This window comes from Mustela lutreola, chromosome 2, assembly GCF_030435805.1.
Source record: "Mustela lutreola isolate mMusLut2 chromosome 2, mMusLut2.pri, whole genome shotgun sequence".
Lineage (NCBI taxonomy): Eukaryota > Metazoa > Chordata > Mammalia > Carnivora > Mustelidae > Mustela > Mustela lutreola.
Genome location: NC_081291.1, coordinates 86,107,154 through 86,130,778, shown reverse-complemented (window position 1 = coordinate 86,130,778; position 23,625 = coordinate 86,107,154). Strand labels below are relative to the sequence as shown.

Sequence of the window (23,625 nt, the reverse complement as noted above, 5' to 3'; positions counted from 1 at the left end):
GAGATGATTAATTTGACTAAAAGAAGCCACTGGATTAAAAACAAAAAGACTTGGATTTAAATACCTATAACGGTACCTACTTGCTGTTTGGCCTTGCTCTTATTGCTTAACTTCTTATCAAAGACTACCTCTTGCATAAATTGGGCCTAATAAAATTTATCTGAAGGGCTTTTTAGAAAACTTAAATAAGATTATGTAAATAAATGGTCTGGTCAATTATACACACTCAATAAATGGCAACTATTATTTCTAAGTCTAAGAACCTCTGTATACTTGAAAACTTATTTTTGTTTTTAAATAAAAATTACTGGAGACTTTCTTGTGTACATAAACCTGTGGATACACATTTCCTCTGTAACACTAATGTTCAAATCAAGAGATGATTTATCAGAAACACACATACATATGACCATGAGTACAAAATGTCTGTTGCTCCCTGGAAATATGTTTTGATTTAGGAACTGTTGCTTGTGTACAAAGCATATAGAATAATAATAATAATGATAATGATAATATTTATATTGTGGTTATTATGTCCCAGGGGCTGTTTTAAGTACTTCACTTATGTTAGGTTCCTTCATGGACACAAGAACACAATGATGTTAGTTTACCCATTTATCAAGTGGAGAAACTTAAGCACAGAGTAATTCTATAAGTGGCCCAAGCTCATACAGCTTGTAAATAGCCCCAGTTGGGCAAATTGATAAGGTAGCAATGACACGAGTGACCTCATTATGAAATAAGTGGCTGGACAGGAACTATTGGGTATTTGTAGAACAGAATCTACCCAAGCTTATGAGGCTAAATGTGATCGCAAAGAATGGCTTACAGAAACATACTATGCTAGTCTCACTTATGCGTGGTTGGAACAGAGGCTCAGGTTCCCACCCAAGTGAAGATAGTCTTTGTATTGCTTGCTGTCCACTGGCACCTGAAGTTGCAAGACTCTCCTGCATGGTGGGAGGCAGGCAAGGGCACTTGGCATAGGTGCCCAGAGTACTGTTTGGATTTGGAGCTTGCAATACTTTGTGTGTGGCTTGTCCCTGAAGTGGAATGCAGTGATATTTGGGGCATGTAATCTCTCTAGAATGTACCTCAGCTATGTAATCACATAAACTGGCATATATGGAAGATTTATACAAATGTGGAAAAATTCTGTTGTGAAAGAGTCTCGTCACAGTGGTGACACTACTCCCGCGTTATTTATCATACCAGAGATCATAAAGGAGGGTAACTAAAGAATGTCAGAACGTGTAGCTCTTTCAGACAGTGGTTTAGTGTACAAAGAATCACCATGAGAGCTGGAAACAGGTAGAGCAACTTCTTCAAAGATCCTGATTCTCTCTCAGGTAGGGCCCAATAATTTGCATAATGTGCTTTCCTGGTGATTCTGATGGGGGTGATCTGTACCACACTTGAGCAACCACTGCTTGGGGGCCTCTAGTTGTTTAATAGCTGATATCATTTGTTTTAAATGCTTCAAAAACTGAAAAATTACAGAAATGATCTCTTGACCCTTATGTCATTACCCAAGGTCCTAAGATACATAGGCATTCTTACACCAAAAATTAGAAGGCAATTAGTCTCGGATACACTGTGGATTATAAAATTATCCTTCAGTAAATGACAGAGATATTTGAGCCCTCAGAGACTTCAGGGTGCCATCAGAAAGTCAGACTTGGCCTTGTAATTTTTTCTACTGTATTTAAAAGGTTCATTTCCTGTCACACGTCTCAGTGGTTGGACCCTTGCTTAAAGACGGTGGGGACAGGGAAAATGCCTCCTGGAGAAGTCCTGGCATTCCATGATTTCTGACTGCTGCTAAGGACTTCATCAAGTTTAGAAAGGCCTCTTGTTGCTACTGTGTAATTGATGACCTTTCTAACATCAATCTTACTGCTGTATTAAAGTGACTATAGCACACTGGAGACTAAATAAAAGGAATTTGAGGTTTGAATATAACAAGTACTGCCAAGAGCCGTGAAAAGGTTGGTGGCTGGTCACAGATTTTGCACTTTGGTCTGAACATCTTAGATAACTTCACTGTAAAAGGAAAGACACTGATCAGGGAAGTGTTCTGATTCTGAAACGAGCTCAGAGACATCAGCACCATCATCATCATTATCTTGGTGATCATAGTCAACATTATTATTCCTCAACAAATTTAATTAAAATCTGTGACCTTCAGCCTGTAGTACAAATGATTTCTGGTTATTTATTCTTCAGCTCAGTTCTATGAAGTTTTGTTATTTTCTTCTCAAAGAGCCTGATGAAACATTTCGCAGTGCATGTAGAAAAAAAAATTAGGAATTGGAGTTCTTCATCTAAATATTATCTTCAAAGCTTACTTACTATTTATGTTGGGGGAGGTGCTTGACTTCTCTGATCTTACTTATTTTACATTGGTAACATGGGGATAGTAATTTTTTGCCCTTGTGACCATTGTGAGGATACAATTTAGAAACCAGAAGTATAGAATTTAGCATAGAGCCTGGCACTGAATATACTTTAGTCACCTCCCCCTTACCTTGTGTTTTATTAAACACAAGGCACTATGCAGAAATTTTTATTATTGGAAGGGTCCTTATATATCACCTATTTCAACCCACTGACTTTAAAAATTGGGAAAAGCAGGATTGAAAACAGATTGTTCATGCAATTATTGGCCACACCGGGACATGGAGCTTGCAATGGAGCCCTATTAATGATTACGCCTGTACAACTAGTATAAAATGCAAATATTCCAGGCCAATTGGGATTTCTAATCAGTTTACCTGAAGATAGCCAAGACTTGCCAATGGTCCAAAGTACTGGTACTAGCCATCTTTTTTGTACTCAGTTCAGCATTCTTTGTGACCATACCTGCCCCTGTAATACCTTATCCTTGAATTATATTAATGATAAATAACATCTTAAAGAATTATTGAAAATATTTATACCTTTCCAGAGACCAGGCTAAAGCTTGTTCTTAGCTTTCCCCTCTGGCCCTACCCTTCTTCCCTTATTCTCTGCTCCTGAGAGCACGCCTTCAGTAAAAAAACAACTTTCAGGTGAATCTCATCTCAGGCTCTGATTCTAGAGGACCCATTGTGGATAGGTTTCAGGGTCCTGTCCTGCTTGTGTACCACTCTGAACTTTGAGGACAGAAGTGGAGGCCTTAGATGTACTTGTTCAGCTCAAGAGCTAGGAAAATCCTAAGGCTAGAAATAACCCCTTAAAGAAATAACCCGATTTGAAGGGTACAAATCGTGGGTAGAAGTTTTCTGGGAAGGCTAAGGTAACCCTAACGCGGGTTGATCACTCTCCCCAAAAAGGTATGTTGAAGTCCTACCTCCAGAACCTGAGAATAGGTCACATTTGGAAATAGGATCTTTGTAGATATAATTAAGATGACGCCATACTGGAGGAGGGTGCATCCTAAGTCCAACATGACTGGTATCCTCGTAAAAAAAAAAAAAAAAAAAAGAGAGAGAGAGAGAGAGAGACAAGCCTGTAAGGAAGGTGCTGTGAAGACACATAGAGCGAACCCCAGTGCAAAATAAAAGGAGAGATGGGGGTGCGCGTGAACAAACTGAAGACTGCCAGCCACCACCAGAAATTAGGAGAAGGCATGAAGCACAAAACAGTTCATTCCTCTTAGCCCGGAAGAGGAAATCAATTCTGCCAGCACCTTAATTTTGGATTTCTAGCCCCTAGAACTTTAAGAGAATGAAATTTTGTTGTTTTAAGCCATCAGAGTATCTGGTAATTTAGTTCAGCAGCCCTGGGAAATTTATCTACCTAAGTGTACAGTGGCAGTGAGTTGGCATAAACTGGGCTTTTCTTCATAAATCTGACAGAACCATTTCTATACCAGCTGTTGCTGGCAATTGTGCCCCCCTGCCCACCCAATTTCTTACCTTGAGGAAATCCAGACTAAAGGAAACAGTGGCCAAAATAGGCTTCCTTTTCTCCTGTCCTGTAGAGCATTTTGCTCCCATTAGGCGCTGCATCTAAAGAAATCACCCACTCACAGAGGGTATGTTTATGTAGTCCTTTCCATTATAACCCAACCCAGCCCACCTGAAATGCTCTGACACTCTCGAAAATAATTCTGGTTAATGAATAAAACATGATAAACTGATAATTAGCTTTTGAAAGTGAACTCTTTAACAGGAGGGTAATTCAGTAAGGTTCTAATTGTTTTCCCCAGCATCAGACCTTAGCTGACATTTGGTTTTAGCTTCAGCATAACAATTCCCTATGTTTAGAAAGACCATGAGCAATTTCCTAGGACTTGGCCTGAAATTATTCACAATGCCTGGATTACACACTTTGAAAAATGTGAAGTTGTACATTAGTCAAGTTTCCAAATCTACTTTTGGCTTGGGTTCCTAGCTTGGAGCACTCTACTGAAACATGATCAGCCATGTTTTTGTGATTATTGTTATTGTTGTTTTTATTTCTAAGCAAAACAACATGAAAAGATCTTTGCTATTAGATAATTAACAACTTAAGACTTATAGACGTTGATGTTAATGGCAATGGGTCAGGCAGAATTTAAGGTCAGATATTTTGCTTGCCATGGTTTCTTCAACATTTTGAATGTTCATCCTAAATGGAGGATATTATGAGGATTATTTCAAAGTTCATAAAAATACTTTGGCATGATTTTTTTTTTCGAATTAACAATCTGATAGTCTATATGCCTTTGTGAGAAAGTTGTCTATGGCCCTAAAAAACAAACAAACAAAATACAAAAATGTATTCACCAAAGGTATGCTCAGAAACACGATTTCTCAATTTTTCTTCATATTTTACTTGAGGAAAGAGTAGAAGAAATAAGGAGTTGTTTTATATGAAATATGCTTAGTGTCTCTTCCTAAAATCCGATTTCTGCTGTTAGCTGAAGCCAAACCATCCTTTAGAGAAATGTGAAGAAAATGGCAGAATCCTTTTCTTGAATGCAGTCACCCACTCGTTGCCTGGATCAGTTCTTTCCTGGGTGCCAACTCTGGAAAATCCCACATGCTCCCAGCATCATAGTCTAGTGAAGGGAGTCTTTACTGGAATTGATGCTTGCAAAATATTAATCCTTAAGAAACCACTTGTCTACAATGAGAATCAAAAGCATTACAAGATGAACCCAGAAATGACAAATTGAGGGAGAAGGTACAGGGTTGAAGAGAATGCTGAAAGCTAGCTAGCAAAAGTGTAGGTGGTGATTGAGAATCAATAAGCTATGCTGGAGTTTGCAAACCAAATGTTTACAGTGGCCTGGCAGGAAACAGTTACTATGGTCTCCCGTGTACATCAAAATCAATTGCAAAACTCCACTTTGTCCAAAGGGGGCAGTCACAGTACAATTGCAGTTCATAGTAGCCTAGTGGGAATGCAGCAGTATGGCTCTCAGATTTTCCGGGTTTGTTAAAAGAAATCAGAATTTCCAATTAAAAAAAAAAAAAAAAAAAAAAGCTTTTGGGGAGATGTTTGAGAGCTAATTAAAAAATACTGTTCAGGCAAAAAACTTTTTCAACTCTATGGAGACATGGACCATTATCTTGCAACCTCTTGTCTGCACTAAAATTTTATTTCAGCAAAGGCAAACCACAGGTTTCAATGTTACAAATAAAATAATTTTTCTGCCTTATACTTAAATAAAATGTACTAAGAGGTCAGTTTAAAGATAAGAACTTCTGTCCTTCAAACAAGAGAGAAAGAGGAGCCAATGGAATAGGTAACATTCAGAGAGGGACAAAAACCAAATATTTTGTTCTCCCCACCCCCTCAAACATTTCTTTTGAGAAACGGTCATGAGACACATGTTTGTGAGTTGCCGAAACTTTTAGCTGATGCTTGGAACTATCATGTTATGCAGTTTTTTGTTTCATTTTGTATTTCTCTGAATGGTAATCTATTACAAATAAGTAGAGTAGAACCTATAGAATGCACTCCGAATTTGTTCTAATATTCCTCTTCCAAAGAGCCTTAAAACTTAACTAAGAAAGAAAAATCTGTCCTAAATTGGATACATTACCTATGGATTATTTGTGGATGAGAGGAAAATAAGCAACCACCTTTATTTCATGAACTAAGTGAAGACTAAGGACTTAAATGTCCCAATTTCCTGAAACCATCTGAAATATTTTGTACTGGGATAATTTTGATACTGTTGAGAAGAGAAGAGATAATGGCTAAGGACATTTCTAGGGCTGCTAAAGGAACCAGGGAGATTTCATCACATAAAAATATTACTAGTGTCTTTCTTTTATTGAAACTGAGAAGTTCTTAAAGAATTCCTGATAAAAATAAAGATTAATTTGTTCACAGCTGAAAGTTTAACTTAGTACAGGACCAGAGACAGGATAAAATGTTCTACATTTTACATTTCTGAGTCAATAAAATTGATAGCAGCTTTGTTTCACATTGGGGAAATTATTAGCATATTGGAGAGATTTTTTTACATGACTTAAAACAGAAGAATGGCATGATACAAATTATGTGAATTGCCCTGATTTCTTTAATTTCGACTGAAGATATACTGGCACACAAGGGGGGGTTCTTTGAGGCTTCAACTAAAATAAACAATAACAACAACACAAATAATTATAACTCAAGTACTGAAATATAAAACACACAAAAAATTTCATCTCAATGGTCCAAGTCCACGTGGGGACATCTAGAACCTCTTATTATGAGTTATTCAGCATGATTTGGCAAAATGAAAAGAACAAAGTGAGTTGCTGAACATATGGGCTATAAGGTGACACAAATTTGCATCCTGAGCATTTTGGCTTCTGCTGCTGAAGTTAAGATCCCAAAGGTACAGGTGAAGGAACATGCTAGTTGTACATCATCACAATAGTATTTTAGCTGAGAACCATATCTGTGTGATTATAGGTAGGGCAATTTCTTTGATCCCTGGTTTGTCTCTTTTATTTTTATTTTTTTGTAAAATCAAGAAAGCTATGCATATTGTACCTCTTCGGTGTTTGTGGTAATGCTCTTTCAAATATGAGATATTATTGTCATTGGGTAGAACTTCTTCAAACCTTTTGCCAAGTGGTTGATAGTGGACGAAGGCCTGCCTATATTTTCTAAACTATGAGAATAGAAGGCGGAAAAAAAAAAAATCACATATTTTTTCCCCTAAGTGCTTTTTTCGCAAGGTTACAGAAAAGTAGGACAAGCCATAACCTATTTTTAAAATTTCAAAATTTTATTCAATTTTTTTGAATGTTAATGCCAAAGTTTCCAATCAGAAGTCTGGTTGTCAAAAACAAATACTGCCTTCAGTTTGTGGTCATTAAATGCATGTGGATTAGCTATTTTTAGAACCTGAGACTAAGGCTCGAATTGGCTGTCAGTAAATAGGCATAGTCATCACTCAATTTATTTGATAGAGTCTGTTTAACGCTCTATTATTAAGAATAACTACTTAAAAATCACCAATACTCCAGCTTGCATGAGAGTTGAATATCTCATCATATATCAGCTAATAATAAATTTTTCTTTGACCTCTTAGGAGGCAATTTAAAAGTAATTGTGAAATTCCAGTAGATTAAATATTATTAGCAGAAATGATGAACTATATGTAAGGAAACCTTAGTTGAACTGACATAATATTTTGACTGATAAAAGGAAAAAAAACCTGACCAACAAATTTCTCAGGAAAAACAATATTCTTAGCACAGAGTTCCATGTGTGTTTAAGACTAGATATCTTAAATAAAATCATTCATTTTTTTTTTTCAGGACAAAATTGAGGGTCTAACATAGCTACAAATGACATTGGTTTGGCATCAGATCAGTTCTACTTTAAATATGTAGGAATATGAACACTGTCAGTATAAGATGTATTTTAAAACAACTTTACTGAAATCTATAGAAATTAGGCTTAGATTTTGGGACCAATTTTGAGAGGCAAGTGACTTGCGTTTACTAAATTCAGCTTTTACTTTTTTTCAGCATAACTTTATAGTCATAGAGAGTTGAATTAATTTTTTTTAATTTTTTTTTTCAGAAGCAAGTCATCAAAATGCCAAGCAAGTTGGCCCAGTTTCCTCATAGATATTTTGTGTTGAAGCCATAAAACATGCCCACTGTTCTGTGATGATCAATCTTATGCCTAGATCCCTTTGCAGCAAGGCTTTTCCGCAAAATCCACCACTTCCACACATTTTTTTTTCCCATAATGATTTTAAAAAACAGATGTCATCCCAAGAAATTCTTCTTGACTATTTCAGGAAAGCTAAACTTTCCAGAATCTCAAGACCTTTATTTCTTTTCTGTACCTAACAATATTAACTCACGGTCATGATAGACACAAAACATTTAGTGGAAGGTCTTTACCCAATATTAGCCTTGTCTCGCCCTGGTGTCCTATGCTGAAATTATACAATGATATATTTTAAATTGAGTTGAGAAGTATCCAATAAGACCCACATTGTTATTTTTAGTTAATAAAATTCCATTCATTTCTACCATGGCTTAAAGATGCCATAACATGTGTCCCAGTAGATTTATATCTTACTAGATTTAGATAATCAAATCGCCAAATGACTTTAACAAATTTTGTTGCCTGAAAAAAATACAATCTAGGCCCCCAATAAAGGACTATCTCCTTGCTAATTTTCTTTAGCCCTGTTTTACCATGTCTTGCACAGTACCTGGATTTAAAGAAGATTTGATAAAGGTTCAACTTCTATATTGGAAGTCAGTAGCTTGTATGAAATGTTACAATTGCATTATCCAACTCAATCTTCTAGCATAATGATGTTAGTAGAGAGCATAGTACCTTGACGTTATATCTACTTGTCAACTTCTCCAATGCCCTGTTTATTAAGATTCCCAAATGTAAAAATAGAGTTTCTCTTCTTAAAATGAAAGCAACTTGATCATTGGGGGGAAAAAAAGGTATTTCCATGGCCTCATAAAAGGATGAATTCTCTATCACTTCACGTGTATATAAACCCACACATAAACCTTAGAATTGTTCATTGTTCAGGTACTCATTTTTAGTTCAACTCTTTTTCTTATAAACCATTTTAGCCCTTCTCTTTGGAAATTACTTTTAGAGTTGACATACCAGTCATGAAAAGAACATGACTCCATTCTTGGTGGTTTTAGAAAACTTGACCAAACTCAAAGATATTCCACTAGATCATGCATATTAATCATCAGGTTTGACCTGAAATGCATTTTGGCCATTTGTAGAGTCAACTTGACCACCTAAGACAGATGGCTGTCATTGCAAACGGGAAAAAGATGATCAGACTGAAGGTAGTTCTTGGTCCTTTCACACGTGGGGAAGCCAAGGAATTCTTCAAACCCTGTGATGTTTTGTAACCTGCTTGGATTTCTAAAGAGAGTAGCACATGGGAGGTTTTCCCAGGGCTGAACTTGCCTTCCATTAACATTCATAATTCTGGTAAGCTATAACCCCATTCCTGAGAGTAACAACCCTGTAGGCCAATTGAGGATGATATATCAACGTATCATCTTTCATTGAAAGCCGTGACACCACTCTCAGAACTAATAAGTAGACCTAATAAGTAGACAAGGAAGATGTGTCTTATAAGTGATCCATTTCACTTCCTGGTGGTAGCCTCTGTCATTATTAAAGCATGCCATTGAAAGTGCCGAAGAGATACTCTAGAAACAAATCCACCCTTTTAGTGAAAACCTACAGAAATCATATGGAAAACATTCACTGTCAGGACGCAGCTCAAATAATTCTTGCTGTAACAATGATGAGAGCATCACTGATACCCTTTGACTGTGGACAAAGTGGTCTTAGTCAAATGCCCATTAGTTAAAACACATGCAAACCCAGGGTAGAATTAGTGATGGGGAGACCCTTTCTGCTGAAGACTGAAAACACAACAAACCAAATAAGGATGAGGCATTTAGTTGTCGCTCCCTCCCATACTCACACAAACAACTTCCTTTTGGAGTTTGCTTTGATCAAAAATTATGATGTTCTAGATTGAGAAAAGAGACACAGTGAATCCTTTATGACTTTGTGAAAAGTCCAGTGTGAATTAGCAACTCCTCTGATAATAGTTGAAGTCTACATTCTGATTGATTAGATGAGAGAGGCCTACAGTGTGGTATATACTCAGGAGGGAGGGAAATACAGAACACACCTCCGGACATTTGCAAATATTTAAGTAGCTCCATTGTTCATGACAAGAAAGCAATTTTATTTTTGACAGGATGAGAGAAGTGGTCTTTTAATGCTGATATAGTAAATGAGCTCAGCCATATTACTGACCAAAAAATTGAGGACAAAGCATTAGTCGATTAATTATTACCCTGCTGGTCAGAGATAAAGTCTACAATACAATTGGACTTCTTTCAGCTCATTTTTTCCCCACCACTTTATGATGCTTTCCTTTATATAAATAGTTATTACTATAATGTCATCCATGCTAATGTATAGAAAAGTAGTCCTTAATACAAATATTAATTCGTATTTGAAGGAAGAGGTCTCTACACCACTTGAATCATTTAGCTTTGTGATCTGATTTCTTCAGGAAAGTTGACCACCACATGGGTATGGGGTCAAAGTATTTAAAATTTAATTGTAGGTGAAATTTAATGCCACATGTGCTATATATTGGTCCTGTGCTTTAGAAACTTACATGGGAACATCCACGATAAATTTGAATAATCCTATTTTCAAAAGCCTTGTTGTCTATTATTTTTTTTCACTTTATGATTTCCTGGTCTTTTAATTTGCAAGTGAGTATGAACACTCTCTTCGTTAAATAGTTCTCTGGCAGTAAAATACGTAGCACCTTTCAAAAAAAAAACCAAATTATAGCTCTGATGATAATGGCATGAATTATTGCAATAAGTGAAGGGAAGCCTAATAGTTCCTTAAGATTGCAATCGTTACAGATGAGGCAGGGATGACATAAATTGCCAAAAGCCAACTGTGTTTGCTTATGTGAATAGAACCACCACTCTTCAAAGATTAGGACCAGTGATAGGAGCAATTTGTCATGTGTAATCACCTGTTTTCTCAAGAGAGAAATACAGTACCTCCCCAACGACTGTTTCCCATTTGTCTGGATGATCCGGATGAGGGGCAGCAATGCTTTTTCCAGAGGCATCTGGCTCTTGCAATGCATTTATATCTGTTTCAAATGAAATCGGAGATGCTTTCCCTATCACTTCTTTGCCATGGGTGTGATGCGTGGGGAGGGATATATAACCATAAAGTCAGACCACCCTTCGGGATTTTCAGAGCACCGGTGCTGACCCATCTGAATTATTGATCTTTATTCATGAAAAAAGTTCCCTAAGGGAAAGGATAGGGCTTTATAGCAGTCTGAACCGTAACGGATGTTGATCTGGTGTTGATAAATAATGTGGAGTGGAGGGAAGCAATTCACAGAAAGTCCACTGTAAGTTCCATAGTTAGGCTTCATCCTTTATTAGGTAGTGAGGAAAAGACAACTGATGATTACAACTCCAATTTAAGAGACCATTTAAACAAAAATGGTTCCATAGCGAAGTGAGGCAGAAGGGATTTAGGTATTTCTGAGTTTTCTCATATGGCTGATGGAGAAAATATGGCTGATTTGTTTGTTCCCAGCAAATCATTAAAGTTAGTAACACCTTGTGATCCAGGACTCTTTGCATCCCAAAGGCCCTGACTTCTAGTGGACTGGCTGATTCACTTTGGTGAAAATGGGGGAAGAACAGCAAAAGCACGAGTAGTGAGAGTGCATCAATTAACATTAAGTTCTCCAACAGAAAGAGGTTTTATCAGGTGTAAAGGCTGTTGGGTAAGGATTCAGGCTAAGTTACAGTGAAAGATCAAACTATTTAACAAACCAGAACAAGGCAACTAAAGCTCAAACCCTTTAGAAGCTGGTCACACGGGATATAGACAGAGCCCCGAACAACAAACTCACGAGTGACTTTCCATCTGGCTGAACCAGTAAGGGGTGTGTGTGGAAAAAAAGGAAACACTTGCTAAGACCAGAGAGTAGAGGTGTTGGTAAACATAAATCACCGGATACTTTCAAAAAACAAATTTTAATACTAACTAATGTGTTTAACCAGAGATGTGTGGTTTGAAATTCTTTTTACCAAAGACCAATGAAATAACTTTTGTCTTTTGTCTAGCTTATCTACCTGCTATCTTCCCTTTTCTTCCTTCCTTCTCTCCTTCCTTCCTTCCTTATTTTGTTGATTGTTTAACAAAAGGTGTATAAAGCCAACTGTTTTAAAGATATGTTTATATGACAAATGTCTACAGCTGGATGACGGAGAAGAACTCCGAAGACCATGTTCGATGTTGAGCACCAAGCACGCTATGGGTGTTTCTCAAATATAAAATGACAAATGCAATATACCTATCTCTCCAATGGTTTCCTCTGGAATCTTTGTACCTCTCAAAAAGGTTACTACAGTTTAGATAAGAGCAGTTTCAGGAAGGCCATACCCAGCCCTTCCCTATAGATTTAAATAGTCTTTTACAAAACCTTTTCAAAAATATTTTTTTTCTCTAAACCTAAATCATGTAGGGTTGATTTGTACATGTTTTAACATTGTTCTAAGTTTAAGTGTCCTTGTTCTTAATGCAACAGACTGGCTGCATCGAATCCCATCATAGTGATAGGTATACATTAGCTTTCTATGGGAAAAAGCAAATAGCCTTTATCACAAATTAAAGGCACAGCTATTTTTATGCCATTTGTTACCAACTTAATGATAACATGTAACATGGGATGGTTATATAATTATTTTATATAGAATTTCTTTTTATAAGTTATTCTCTTAATCTTTCTAACATATATACAATATACATATATTTATATATACCCCTGATAAATCTTGTTTTAAAGGTAAAACATCAACTCCTTTCAGCCTTTTGGTGACTATCAAAGGCTGCCAGTATTTCATAACTCCACTAGTGAAATCATGGTCAAGTGCACCTTACCAGAATTTTTCCAACACTGTATCCTCGGTCTGCAATCACCTTAGATTCATTTTTCTTGTTTTACTAGCGTTTAAGTATATATTAATTGTTCATATCATGTCAGTAGGAAATCTAAAAAAGAAACAAGAAAAAGCCCACAATAGCTAACATCTATCCTCATGTTCAAAGCAGAAACCTTTGCCTAAGAGATAACCTTACTGGTATGATATAAAGGGGATATTGCAAGGATGCAATATTCTCTGTTTTTTTGTGTTTTTTTTTTTTTTTGGATATGTACTAACATGAAAAATCTTTACTTTAAACAATCATCTTAGGTTACGATAATTTCTTATCCACTAAACAGAACAGTTGTACTGATTTCTTTCTAAACACCCACAATGCACGTGTTTACCTGTTTTCAGATATAGATTCATTACAAAGATTTCTTTCCCTCTTTCCAGCAACACTGCTTCAGGGGGAGGAAAAAATACTTTGTAAGAAATGACCTTTATTAATATCTCCCCCACCTCTATGCTTAAGCCGTGCTCTCTTGTCCTCAACTTAAAGTTACCTATAGTCTGGATGGGGGAGAGAATATGGACCAGGAAGACCTCCGCAGAACCCTCCAGTGTTTGTGTATCATTTGTCTGCTTACCGGCATGAAATAGTTGTTCATTCTACCTTTTGCAATTCTTTATAACCTAGTGGCATAGATTGAGACACAGCACTATTGTTTACAAGACATCTACTGTATCTACTTTTGTTGGGATAAATACCCAGTAATTGCTGTCATAGCAAGAGGACCAGCACGGGTACTACTATTCACAGTGTTGCTTTTGATTTTGTTTTTGTTTTTTTTTCTTTTTTGTTTTGTTTTTTGTTTTTCTTTTTTCATATTATCTTAATCTACAGAGTAAATTATTATATACATACATTGGAACCAGTTAATGCCCTTACAATGTATAGCTGTTTCATAAAGCAGGAAAGACAATGCAGAGGGAAATAGGTGCCCAAAAGCACAGTCACAAAGGCTTCAGAAATTCTAGATACCACTACAAGTCAATGCTGGAGATCACTTCTAAAACAATCAGTGTTCAAGAGGAATGCTTTAATTTAGAGAAAATACCACCCCCCCACCCCTAAGCCTCCCTCTTTTTTTTTTTTTTTTTTTTTTAAATAATCTTTTCGGTTCACTATCAAAAGTCCTGGCTCTTCAGATAGACTTTAAACTATAAATAAACACTGCATAGTTCTCTTTTTTGTTGTTGTTGTTTTTTTTGTTGTTGTTGTTTTTTGTTTGTTTTTTGAAAAATTATTGCAGTACAAGTACTCCCATTTGGAACTCAGTAAGGAGCAAACAGCACAGGAGTGTGGGCGGTCCGAATAGGTCCGGGAGCTGGCCGCAGGAGAGCTGGCGGGAGTGCCGAGGTCTGGAACAGTGTGGCTGCTGGAGCAGTTCGGAGACTGAAGGGGGAGTTCACGGCCACTGCGGCAGCAGCGGCTGCAGCTGCCAGTGGATTTGGTAGAATTCGTGGAGCCAATGGCTTTGAAGGTTCTTTTGAAAATACTAATTTTACCTGCAAGGGAGAGAGAGAGAGAAAAAAAAAAAAGACAGAAGGACAGGAGTTTGGGCATCTACCCATAGAATCCAGAATGATGGGCAGCTTTTAAAATGTAGCAGGAAGCAACTACAAAGATAAAAATCACACTTGGGAAGGTCAATAAGAATAACGGAAAGTGTAGAACATCTTTCCTTTGAAAGAGCTGGAAGAGCACTTGAAGATGGCCAGCTTGGACTGTTGGTCCAGGAAAGTACTCAACAACCTTATTTTATTTTTCATCATAAATATACCACCTGAGGAAAGTATTCATGTTGAGGAAGAAAGTATGGAATTTTCACTCCACTGTACACACACACATGAACTGTCACAGAATTGATATTTTAAAAGAGACATTTATTACTGCTGACAGCTACTATTAGGCTATCCAAGTGTATAAACTGGGCAGCCCAGCAAGGTGTGAGGTATTAATGAAGAGAAATAAAAATAACAAAATTTCACTTTCAAGGTGAAACTTGCCTCCCCCCCCAAAATCTGCCATTTTATGCTTCCTCTTTGTGCTAATGGTAACAATATTCTCTCAATCCTACTCTACAAAACCAGTTCATTCTTTGGCTAGTAGCATTAGTAAGATGGCTGTTCTCACAGAATGTTCCCATTTATGGAAACAGTAACACAGTGAGAGCTAGGAAGGAGGTTTTGGATGGTGACATTAACACAATTTGACTTCCCTGTTTATTTAAGAACCATTCACTTGATTGTTGAAAGCTGCATCTATGCTGGTCAGAAATAGCACTCAAAGTTATGACTAGTGCTGAAACATCAGCTCTGTGCAGAATTCACAGCCTTTCAATGCAGCTAAAATTGCTTCTGTACAAAAGAGTAAAGTGACTTCATTTGCATAAAAATGGGTGATGCTACTAAATTAATTGGGTCAACTCCTACTGAGGTCTCATAATAGATGATTGCAGTTTTCCTTTAACTATATTTTCATGTGCCAGCAGCACACAATAGCACCGATTATTAATAAGATCTATTTTGAAGAAAACAGATTTCAAAATGCACAATTCAGCACATGCTGTATAGATCAGTTGTTCTTAACTTTTCATTGAGCCCTGGATCTCCCTGATGAAAGCTATGGTCAATTCAACCAGGAAAACAAAAACAAGAAACAACAAAACCCCGCCACGTGGTCATAAATATTAGCTTGAGATTGTCAGGTTTCACAGATTTCCCTTAAATTCCTAAAAAAATATTCCAGGTCAGGACATTTATACTACTATGTTCACTAATAAAAAGGTGTATTTGGGGTAATGGAAAGAAGGCATCTCCCAGGAAGAATTTCCCCAGGCCTCAGATATTATTCTTGGTGTAATAATTAAATAAAATCAGTCATGCCCTTGAAACCATGCTATTCAAAATCCAAAACTGTTGAGGGGATCAAAAACACCAGTGCTTTGTCCCATGAAGATATTAAAAAAGAGAGACAAGAACTTTTTTTTCACTGAACTTTCCTAAAATTATCCACTGACAGCAAGACCAGATATCATGATATCACTTACTTGACTCAAAAGTTTGACTTTACTCCCTTCCCCACGCTCTGTCATTAACCAGAGCCCAACTCCAAAAGATATAGCTACCAGACTGTGGCTAAACGTGGCAAACCACCCACACAACTCACAAAACCAATAATTCTATTGTTGGAGTGAGGGTTGGGACTTTCCAATCAATTGTTTCTTATGACTAAGGTCCCTTCCGTTTATTTCACTTAATAATTGACAGCAACAACAAAAAAATCAAGTTCATCAGACAGTGGGACATTCAAGATCACTGTTGATTGGGAATAGATGATGACACTTACCCCCAGAGGATGTGCTGCCTTCTGTAGTTTGTTGTAAGGACTGTATTTAGGTTTCGGGGGCTTCCCAGCAGCTCTGTCTTTGTGCCTTCTACTGCTAATGTGCTATCAAAAACAATTAAAAATGACAGTGTTTTAAAAAAATCATCCCCCACCCCACCCCCCCAAATACTGATTTAACCTAAGGAAGAAGATTAGTTATTTAATACAAGTTGGAGAGACAAAAAACAAAAAAGCATGCACTTTTGTCCTTGGGTTCTGATGGCTTGAGGATATATATTTTTATGTTACCTTTTTTAGTATATTTTTAACAAATAGAAGGCTCTTGGTTTTCCCAGCCTTTTTCTTTATCGCTGTGCTGATCTCCTTTTTAAAAGTGTACAAAGGAAAGGAATGTCTAAAGGAATTTTATGTGCAAATAAACAAAGATGCCCAGGCAGGCATGAATTTATTTCCATACTAATATTTACCCTCACATTTGTACAGCCAAATGTCAGCCCCTTAAATTCTAAAGATAAATAACGAAGGTGCATAAAATGAGCACAATATTGCACACATGCATATAAAATACAACACAATATGAGGGCTGGGCCTTTAGTTGGCAACGTCTAACTGATCTCTTTGGAGGGCTATTCACAGTAAAAGTGAATGCAATAGGATTAGTCATCCCTTTAGCAGGTGGCTGCAGGATTTAGCAATACAGTATAACACCATGTAATAAAGTACATAAAATAAAAGAATAGAACAGTATAAAATTAGTTGTAACATGTAAATATCTAAACAAGTAAAAATGGAACATTGCAATTTGACCTTTCAAGAAAATCAACACTTTTGAGTGGGAAACCTGGCAGAGAAAAGATCTAATACTCCTTTTCCTCCCACTCTTCAGAAAAAAGAATAGTACAAACTCACTTCAGACATTTTCTGAAGGGACTTAGAAAATATTACATTTTACTATTTCCTTGGCAACTAAACTAGGCATAAATAAATAAAGGCAGTGAGTAGAAGATAAGTGGATGGATGGATAGATGGACGGACCGGACGGAGAGGAAAACGGGAAAGAAAGGAACAAAGGAAGCACACACATTTGCTTATCGGGATGTCCCCTATCTGTTGTTTTCATTTCTAGAATATGCGCTGTCTACCTGTTTAAGTTGTGTTTCCGAGTTGACGTGCACATCACAGATTTCACAGTGAAACGTTTTGTTTTGCAGACCTGTGTTTCCCTTATTAACTGGTCCTTTGCCTTTCACGCCTGCCCTAGGAAAGGCTTTGATAGTCCCGCTTCCATTCCGAGCTTCTAGCATGGTTTTGTGCTTAGTACCTGCCAGGAAGATTTAGAAAACAAGAAAGAAAAATTAATCTTAGCTAGTATGTGCCTTTGGGAAATGATACAGTAACAAAATGTGATGCCTAGTTTTAGAGCAGTTCTTGCAGGGATTATGACTGAGATATGCTTAACTTAGAAGACAATGAGGTCTGACCACCTTACATTACATAATTAATTGCTCATGTTTTTACAATGTCCCACATATCAAACCAGCACCATTAACAGAACACCTACACTCCAGAGTCCCTGGATGAAATTAAATGGGTGTGACTTTGTTGCACTTCCTCTCGATGCTAATAAGACATAAATGATAGCAGATGAGGAAGAGTGATTTAGTTGCTCAAGGTATAGTTGGAGGTGATGTGTAACAAATGTAATCAGCTTAAACATGGTGTGTTTACAGAAGTGGCACTAATTAAAGACCCACTTTCTAAACAGAATACAAACAAGCTTTCTTGGCTATGTGTTTTAGGTTCAAAAAGGAAGAGGAAGAGTATAAAGATCTTGATGCCTGAAAAAAAAAAAAAAAAAAAAAAAAGCCCATTAGGATAGTAAAGCCCAAACTGGTCATAACTCAATTTCAAATGTAAAAACAAATGACCAAGGAGATAAGCAGTGAAAGGCTAAGAAGTTACACTATACACAAAAGCTTCTTTTTAATAAACTGATAAACATCTCTGGACTCTCACTCATGATGAGTGTAATTCCCGTTATTAACACTTGTTTGTTTGGTTTTTAGCCTGGTAGTTTATGAATGGGAGTTTTCTCTCAAAATTTTGTTCACAAGTTTCTTTTTCTTCGTGTTGATAACTATTCTTTATTTTTATCACTTAGCCATATGGTTTTGCTATGAAATTTTCTCTCGTCATCATTTATGTCCTTCCTTTCTGCCATTAAACCCTTTTTTTCAGTGGTTTCTCTTTCCTACTTTTGTTTATTAGATTGTTATCAGTTCTGGAGGCATAAAAAATAAGATTCTCAATTTTCTGGATTCCTGGACCAGCCTTCCAGAACCATTGACCATCAACGAGGAAAACACATTAAGGGGCACACTAGGTCAGCGCCAATGACCATCGCCTTAAATAAGAGGTGATGAATACAAGAAACAGGTTCACAGTCGCGTTTCTCTCTTTTAGAATGATTGCAACATTACCGAATCCAATACTAAAAAAGGTATATTCTTACAACAAAGATTCCCCACGTTGAAGGTCGTATTCTTATGCACATCTATGAAAATGTTCATATCCCAACATATGAAGGAAAGAGAAAAAGGTCGACATCTTGTAAGTAGACTGGAGGACTTGAAATGTGGAGCTGGTGGGGAGGCCTCTCTGCTTTTCCCTTTCAGTTTGCAAGCCCCCTCCACCTGCCCTTTGCAAAACAGATACAAATATATTTTACTCTGTAGATGGTGTAAGTCAGTGTATGGCAAAACAATGCTTTGGGGAGCAAGATCTATATACAAAGATATATATATATTTTTTTTTTTTCCTTTGTCTCACTGTGTGTGTGTGTGTGGGGGGGGGTGTCTAGATGGTTGTCCAACCTTCTTTATCCAAACAGGTGATTTTATCGAAATACTTCTTTTCCATACAGTTTCTTCAATCAAAGTGAGAAGCATTCCTGGGCTGGTTTGGCTTATCAATGCTTAGGAAGCAGTCTGTAGGAGAGCAGCTCTTATTCTGACTGTCTAGAGGGACTCTTGACCCACCCAATATCTTCTGTAATTGGGAGGCTTACCTTTACCCTGGAAGAAGCTGAATAGGAGTGGCAGATAATCTTTGGACCTTAGTAATAATAAGGCCATGAACACTGACCACAGCTGACTGGCTTAAATGAATTTCTCACTTGAAACGTGAAACAGATGTCTTGATGAAACAAGTCTTTACCTAATTCTCTTCCTGAACACAGAAGTACGAATTAGACATGGGCTTCTTGAAGGCAACTCCAGGGGTTTGCTCATCCTGTATTCTTATTGCCTGATCCACAGGAGATACAGCCCAAGTATTGGGTATGAATAAAGAGCAATGAACACATATTTGTCAAGAGCATGGTGGACTCCGGCTCTGGCATGGTAGGAGTCAGGGATTGCCTCCATTAGCTGTGTGGTTTACATTTCTTTGTGCTTCAGTGTCCTCAGCTGTGGAAGAGGAAATTATTTGCTCCACTGAAGTGTTACATGAAATGCATTTATTGTTCTAAGGATTACTTTTGGCACTTCCATGAACTCTCAGTAAATTTTAGTGCTCTTCTCCTTCTTAACAGTGTTGGTTTTGTTTAAGCAAAAATTTAGAAATCTCTAAAAGTTAGTAAAGTCTATCCTTTGATAAGTGCCTTTTCTGTATATTAAAACTTAGTGAGGGATAGAATAAGCCCTGTCTAGGGACAGAAAAGCTCAAACGAGCCCAATGAAAATTATCAAAGGTTACCACTTTAAGTTATTGCCAGAAAAATTTACCCAAATTTGTAATAATCACTAACTATAAAACATTTTAAAGGTTTTTAATTATGTAGAGAAAACCATCAAAATCAGCTAAGCAAAGCATTACTTAGTAGAATGTTTTGGGGAGATTTCTTTCAAGAAAAAGACAATTTTTTTTGTATTATTTGTGTCTATAACATACAACTGAAAGGAGACTTCCAGATCTTTTGAAAAGAGTATGTCCTCTTAAGTTGTTTTAAACATTCTTAGACTGTTTTGTGAATCATGCCAGTAAGCTATGATAACTACTTCTCTCAAATTCTTAAAAAAAAAAAATGCAAAGCAGGAATACTCATACTTAAATCCTGCATTCAAATGTTGTGGAATATAAATCCATTAACTGCAAATTCAGTGAAAAATAAAAGAGAAAGCAAATGAAATAACACAACTGATCCCCAAATAATGCTAGCAGCAACTGTGGTCACACTAATAATATGAAATGAAATGAAATGAAAAGCAAATGAAATAACACAACTGATCCCCAAATAATGCTAGCAGCAACTGTGGTCACACTAAGAATAATTCATCCTTACAAGGTGCCATAGGGCTTCTTAGCGCCATTAAAGAGAGAGGGAGAGAGGTCCAAAGAGAACAGTTGACTTGCCCAGGTTCACACAGAATTGTTATTTGTGGATCTGAGGTAAAAATGGACTGAGCGCTTCTAGCTCATCCCATGGTGACATACAAGAGGTTGTGTGCGATGGAAGCTATAATCTCAAAATTGGTTTACGATTAAAAAGAAAAACCATAAATGTATAACTCTACATTGAGAACTAAAGACCTTATTCCATGCATATGGAAGGGGAAAAAAAGGGAGAGAAATACTTAGAATTACAATTTAGATGCACAGGACACATATCCCCACCCTACAGTCTGGTTGTTTCTGAACAAAATTGGCCTTCAAACCGAGTTCCCTGAAAAAAGCACAATCTTCACAGTGGTTTCCTAATATCTAGCTCTGAAAGCAAGCAGAGAACTGTTAGTGATACAGGGGGGTTGGGGGGATGAGTGTGGGGGCAGTGGAGCCCACAGGCAGTGACTGTAGTCTGCTGTGGGTACAGGTAATAGAGGGATCCATGAAAGAGAACCAGAAAATAATTAAATGGACTAAAGCAGACCGTCTACTTTCCACCTTCATCATGAACTGGCAACTCTAACCTATGTCCATGATAAAGGACTGTGTCCTAGTACACAATTTGTCTATATCCTAAACAAGCAGTGTTTTTCCTGTTGAGATTTTAGCATATATCAAATTAGCCCATTGCTAACTTACCCTATACTAAACATCATATGCTACATGGAAATAAATGGGTAGACCTCTCTATTACACCGTGGGCCACAGACACACAGGAATTTGGCTACAGTCTCCTGTTTCATTAGCAATTCCCTACCTGTTTGAAATCATTCAAGCTCACAAAGGCTGCAGTTCATGCCTTTGGCCCCAGTGGTACTCTGTATTTTTAATGTAAACAATACATCATAAGTGAACAATGAGATGATAACACCTGGATTGTAAAGATGAAGTGACAGAATTTGAGCTAACTCCATTCAGTTATTCTGTGTGACCACTGGACATTTTTATGTTTAAAACAGTGAAACACAGTGGGAGCCCCGTGGTGTCACGGCTTTGTTTGGCAAGTCCAGTAGCCCACGTTGGTAACTGCCTAGTGATGCATCGGTCGCTGGCCGCTTCCCTTCCCTGTTCCTCCTTCCCATTTCCTGACCCATGCCCTTGGCCTCGCCTAAAAGCCATTTGCTCTCAAATCCTGGTCTCAGAGTCTGCTTCTAATGGAACCCAAACTAAAACACACCACACTAATCTTAGGATGACTCCTACAACAGCTACTCTTTTTGTGGCAGGCAAGTGAGCCTACAGAGATTCCCTCTCCTTTACATCCCCCTCCCTTGGGTTTCCCCACATGGGGTCTGAAGGCAAAGATGCAGGAACCAGGGCACGAGGGGCAGTTGTCTGACTGTGGAAATGACTGCATTCACCATCCACAGGTAGAGGACGTCCGGGACACAATGAGCTGCCTTCCGCTGCTTCAGTTACAAAAGAGAGCTGATTTGCAGATCAAAAATGGTGCACAGAGGGGATTAAAGAGAATCTACTCGTTTATCTTCTCTTCTTCCTGGGCCACCTCCAGTTCTGGCCCAACTGGCTAGTGCAAGTCTCGTGGGAGGCTGAAAAGAAGCACTGGGTCTGGACCCTGGAAAAAAATCTCTGATGTAGGAAGGGAAATGCAGGGATAAAGAACCAAGCTTAGGCAGAAGGGGGGAGGTTATAGTTCACTGACCGTACTGAAGGTTTGGAGGGGACAACCCTATAAAGGGTTTCCTATAAGGTTACACGCATTTACCACCTTAAACTCTCAAATAAGATGGTTCCAGTAGTTTTCAGCTCTGCCTGCGCAACACTTTTGAGGTTTTTTGTTTTTGCTTTGTTTCTTTTCCCAAATAGTGGCTTCCAGGCCTGGATATATAATAAATCAGAACCCCCGGATATAGGGAATCATATATATCTGAAAGTGATATGGGTGAATGTGTTTTTAAAGCTTTATGGGTATTTCCCACACACAAAGCAGAGATAAGGATTATAGAATTGGAGTATGAAAAATGTTGACCTGATATGACATAATGAAATAACGAAGAATACTTTGCTTCTTAATCAAAGATTTCTGATAAGAATTCAGGAAGGACATCCAAATTCTTGATAAATTAACTCCAGCCTCAAAGGTATGGTTTGTTTATCTGTCAAAGCAGAGCGCCCCCTCCCCGCCCCACAAATGAATGTGTTTCTCTGTCACTATGCAGAATGATCAAGAATTCTTGAGAAATAAATGGACTTTCAATGATGTTTTTGCTCTCCAATTATCTGGCATCCCTGAATAATGTAATTGCATGAGTAAAACATGAGGCACGTCTGCACGGTATAGATTCTGACTTGGGGCCACATCTTTTTCTGTGTTTCTCAGCCTCTGAACTCATGAACTCCCGGACGACAGCTCATGTTGCATGCAGGGGGGAAGAGATGTGTGGAAGGCATTGCTCTCCATCTGCAATTACTCCCGTAGAATACTGAAGTCAATACTTGAGCATTACCGTGCAGCACAGTGATTGGCCAGTGACAGACAACATAAAGCTGCAATATTAACCCAGGGTATGACTTACAAATGATTCTGTTCCTATTGTGATTGCTGACATGGTCCTGGCAATGAACCCAGCCTTTTAGAGGAAATCTAATCTAGGGCCAAAGGGCTGTCTAAAATCTTGGGCAGAATATATATCAGTTATCTCTATCTATATATCTACACATAATTTAATTATAGATATAAATATATAATCTAGATATATAGATATAAATATAGAGATCTGGGCTCTCTTTTTGCATCGACTTATCCAGATAGATAGGTTCTAGGTATAGATATATAATACCTATATAATACCTTTCTATAGATGTAGATATACAATAGATGGATAG

At 37.5% G+C, this 23,625-nt stretch overlaps 1 protein-coding gene across 2 annotated transcripts in view; it reads right to left on the bottom strand.

Annotated features, from left to right (window-relative positions):
• Positions 1 to 14,183: 14,183 nt before the first annotated feature.
• ZNF385D (zinc finger protein 385D) overlaps positions 14,184 to 23,625 on the bottom strand; it is a 936,273-nt gene continuing 926,831 nt past the window's right edge. For both annotated transcript variants that reach the window (XM_059162500.1, XM_059162501.1), the window contains 3 exons: positions 17,478 to 17,656; positions 16,336 to 16,437; positions 14,184 to 14,492 (listed from right to left, as the gene is read on the bottom strand). In XM_059162500.1, coding sequence (XP_059018483.1) covers positions 14,259 to 14,492; positions 16,336 to 16,437; positions 17,478 to 17,656 — 515 coding nt within the window. In that variant the 3' untranslated portion in view covers positions 14,184 to 14,258. The remainder of the gene's footprint in view (positions 14,493 to 16,335; positions 16,438 to 17,477; positions 17,657 to 23,625) is intronic.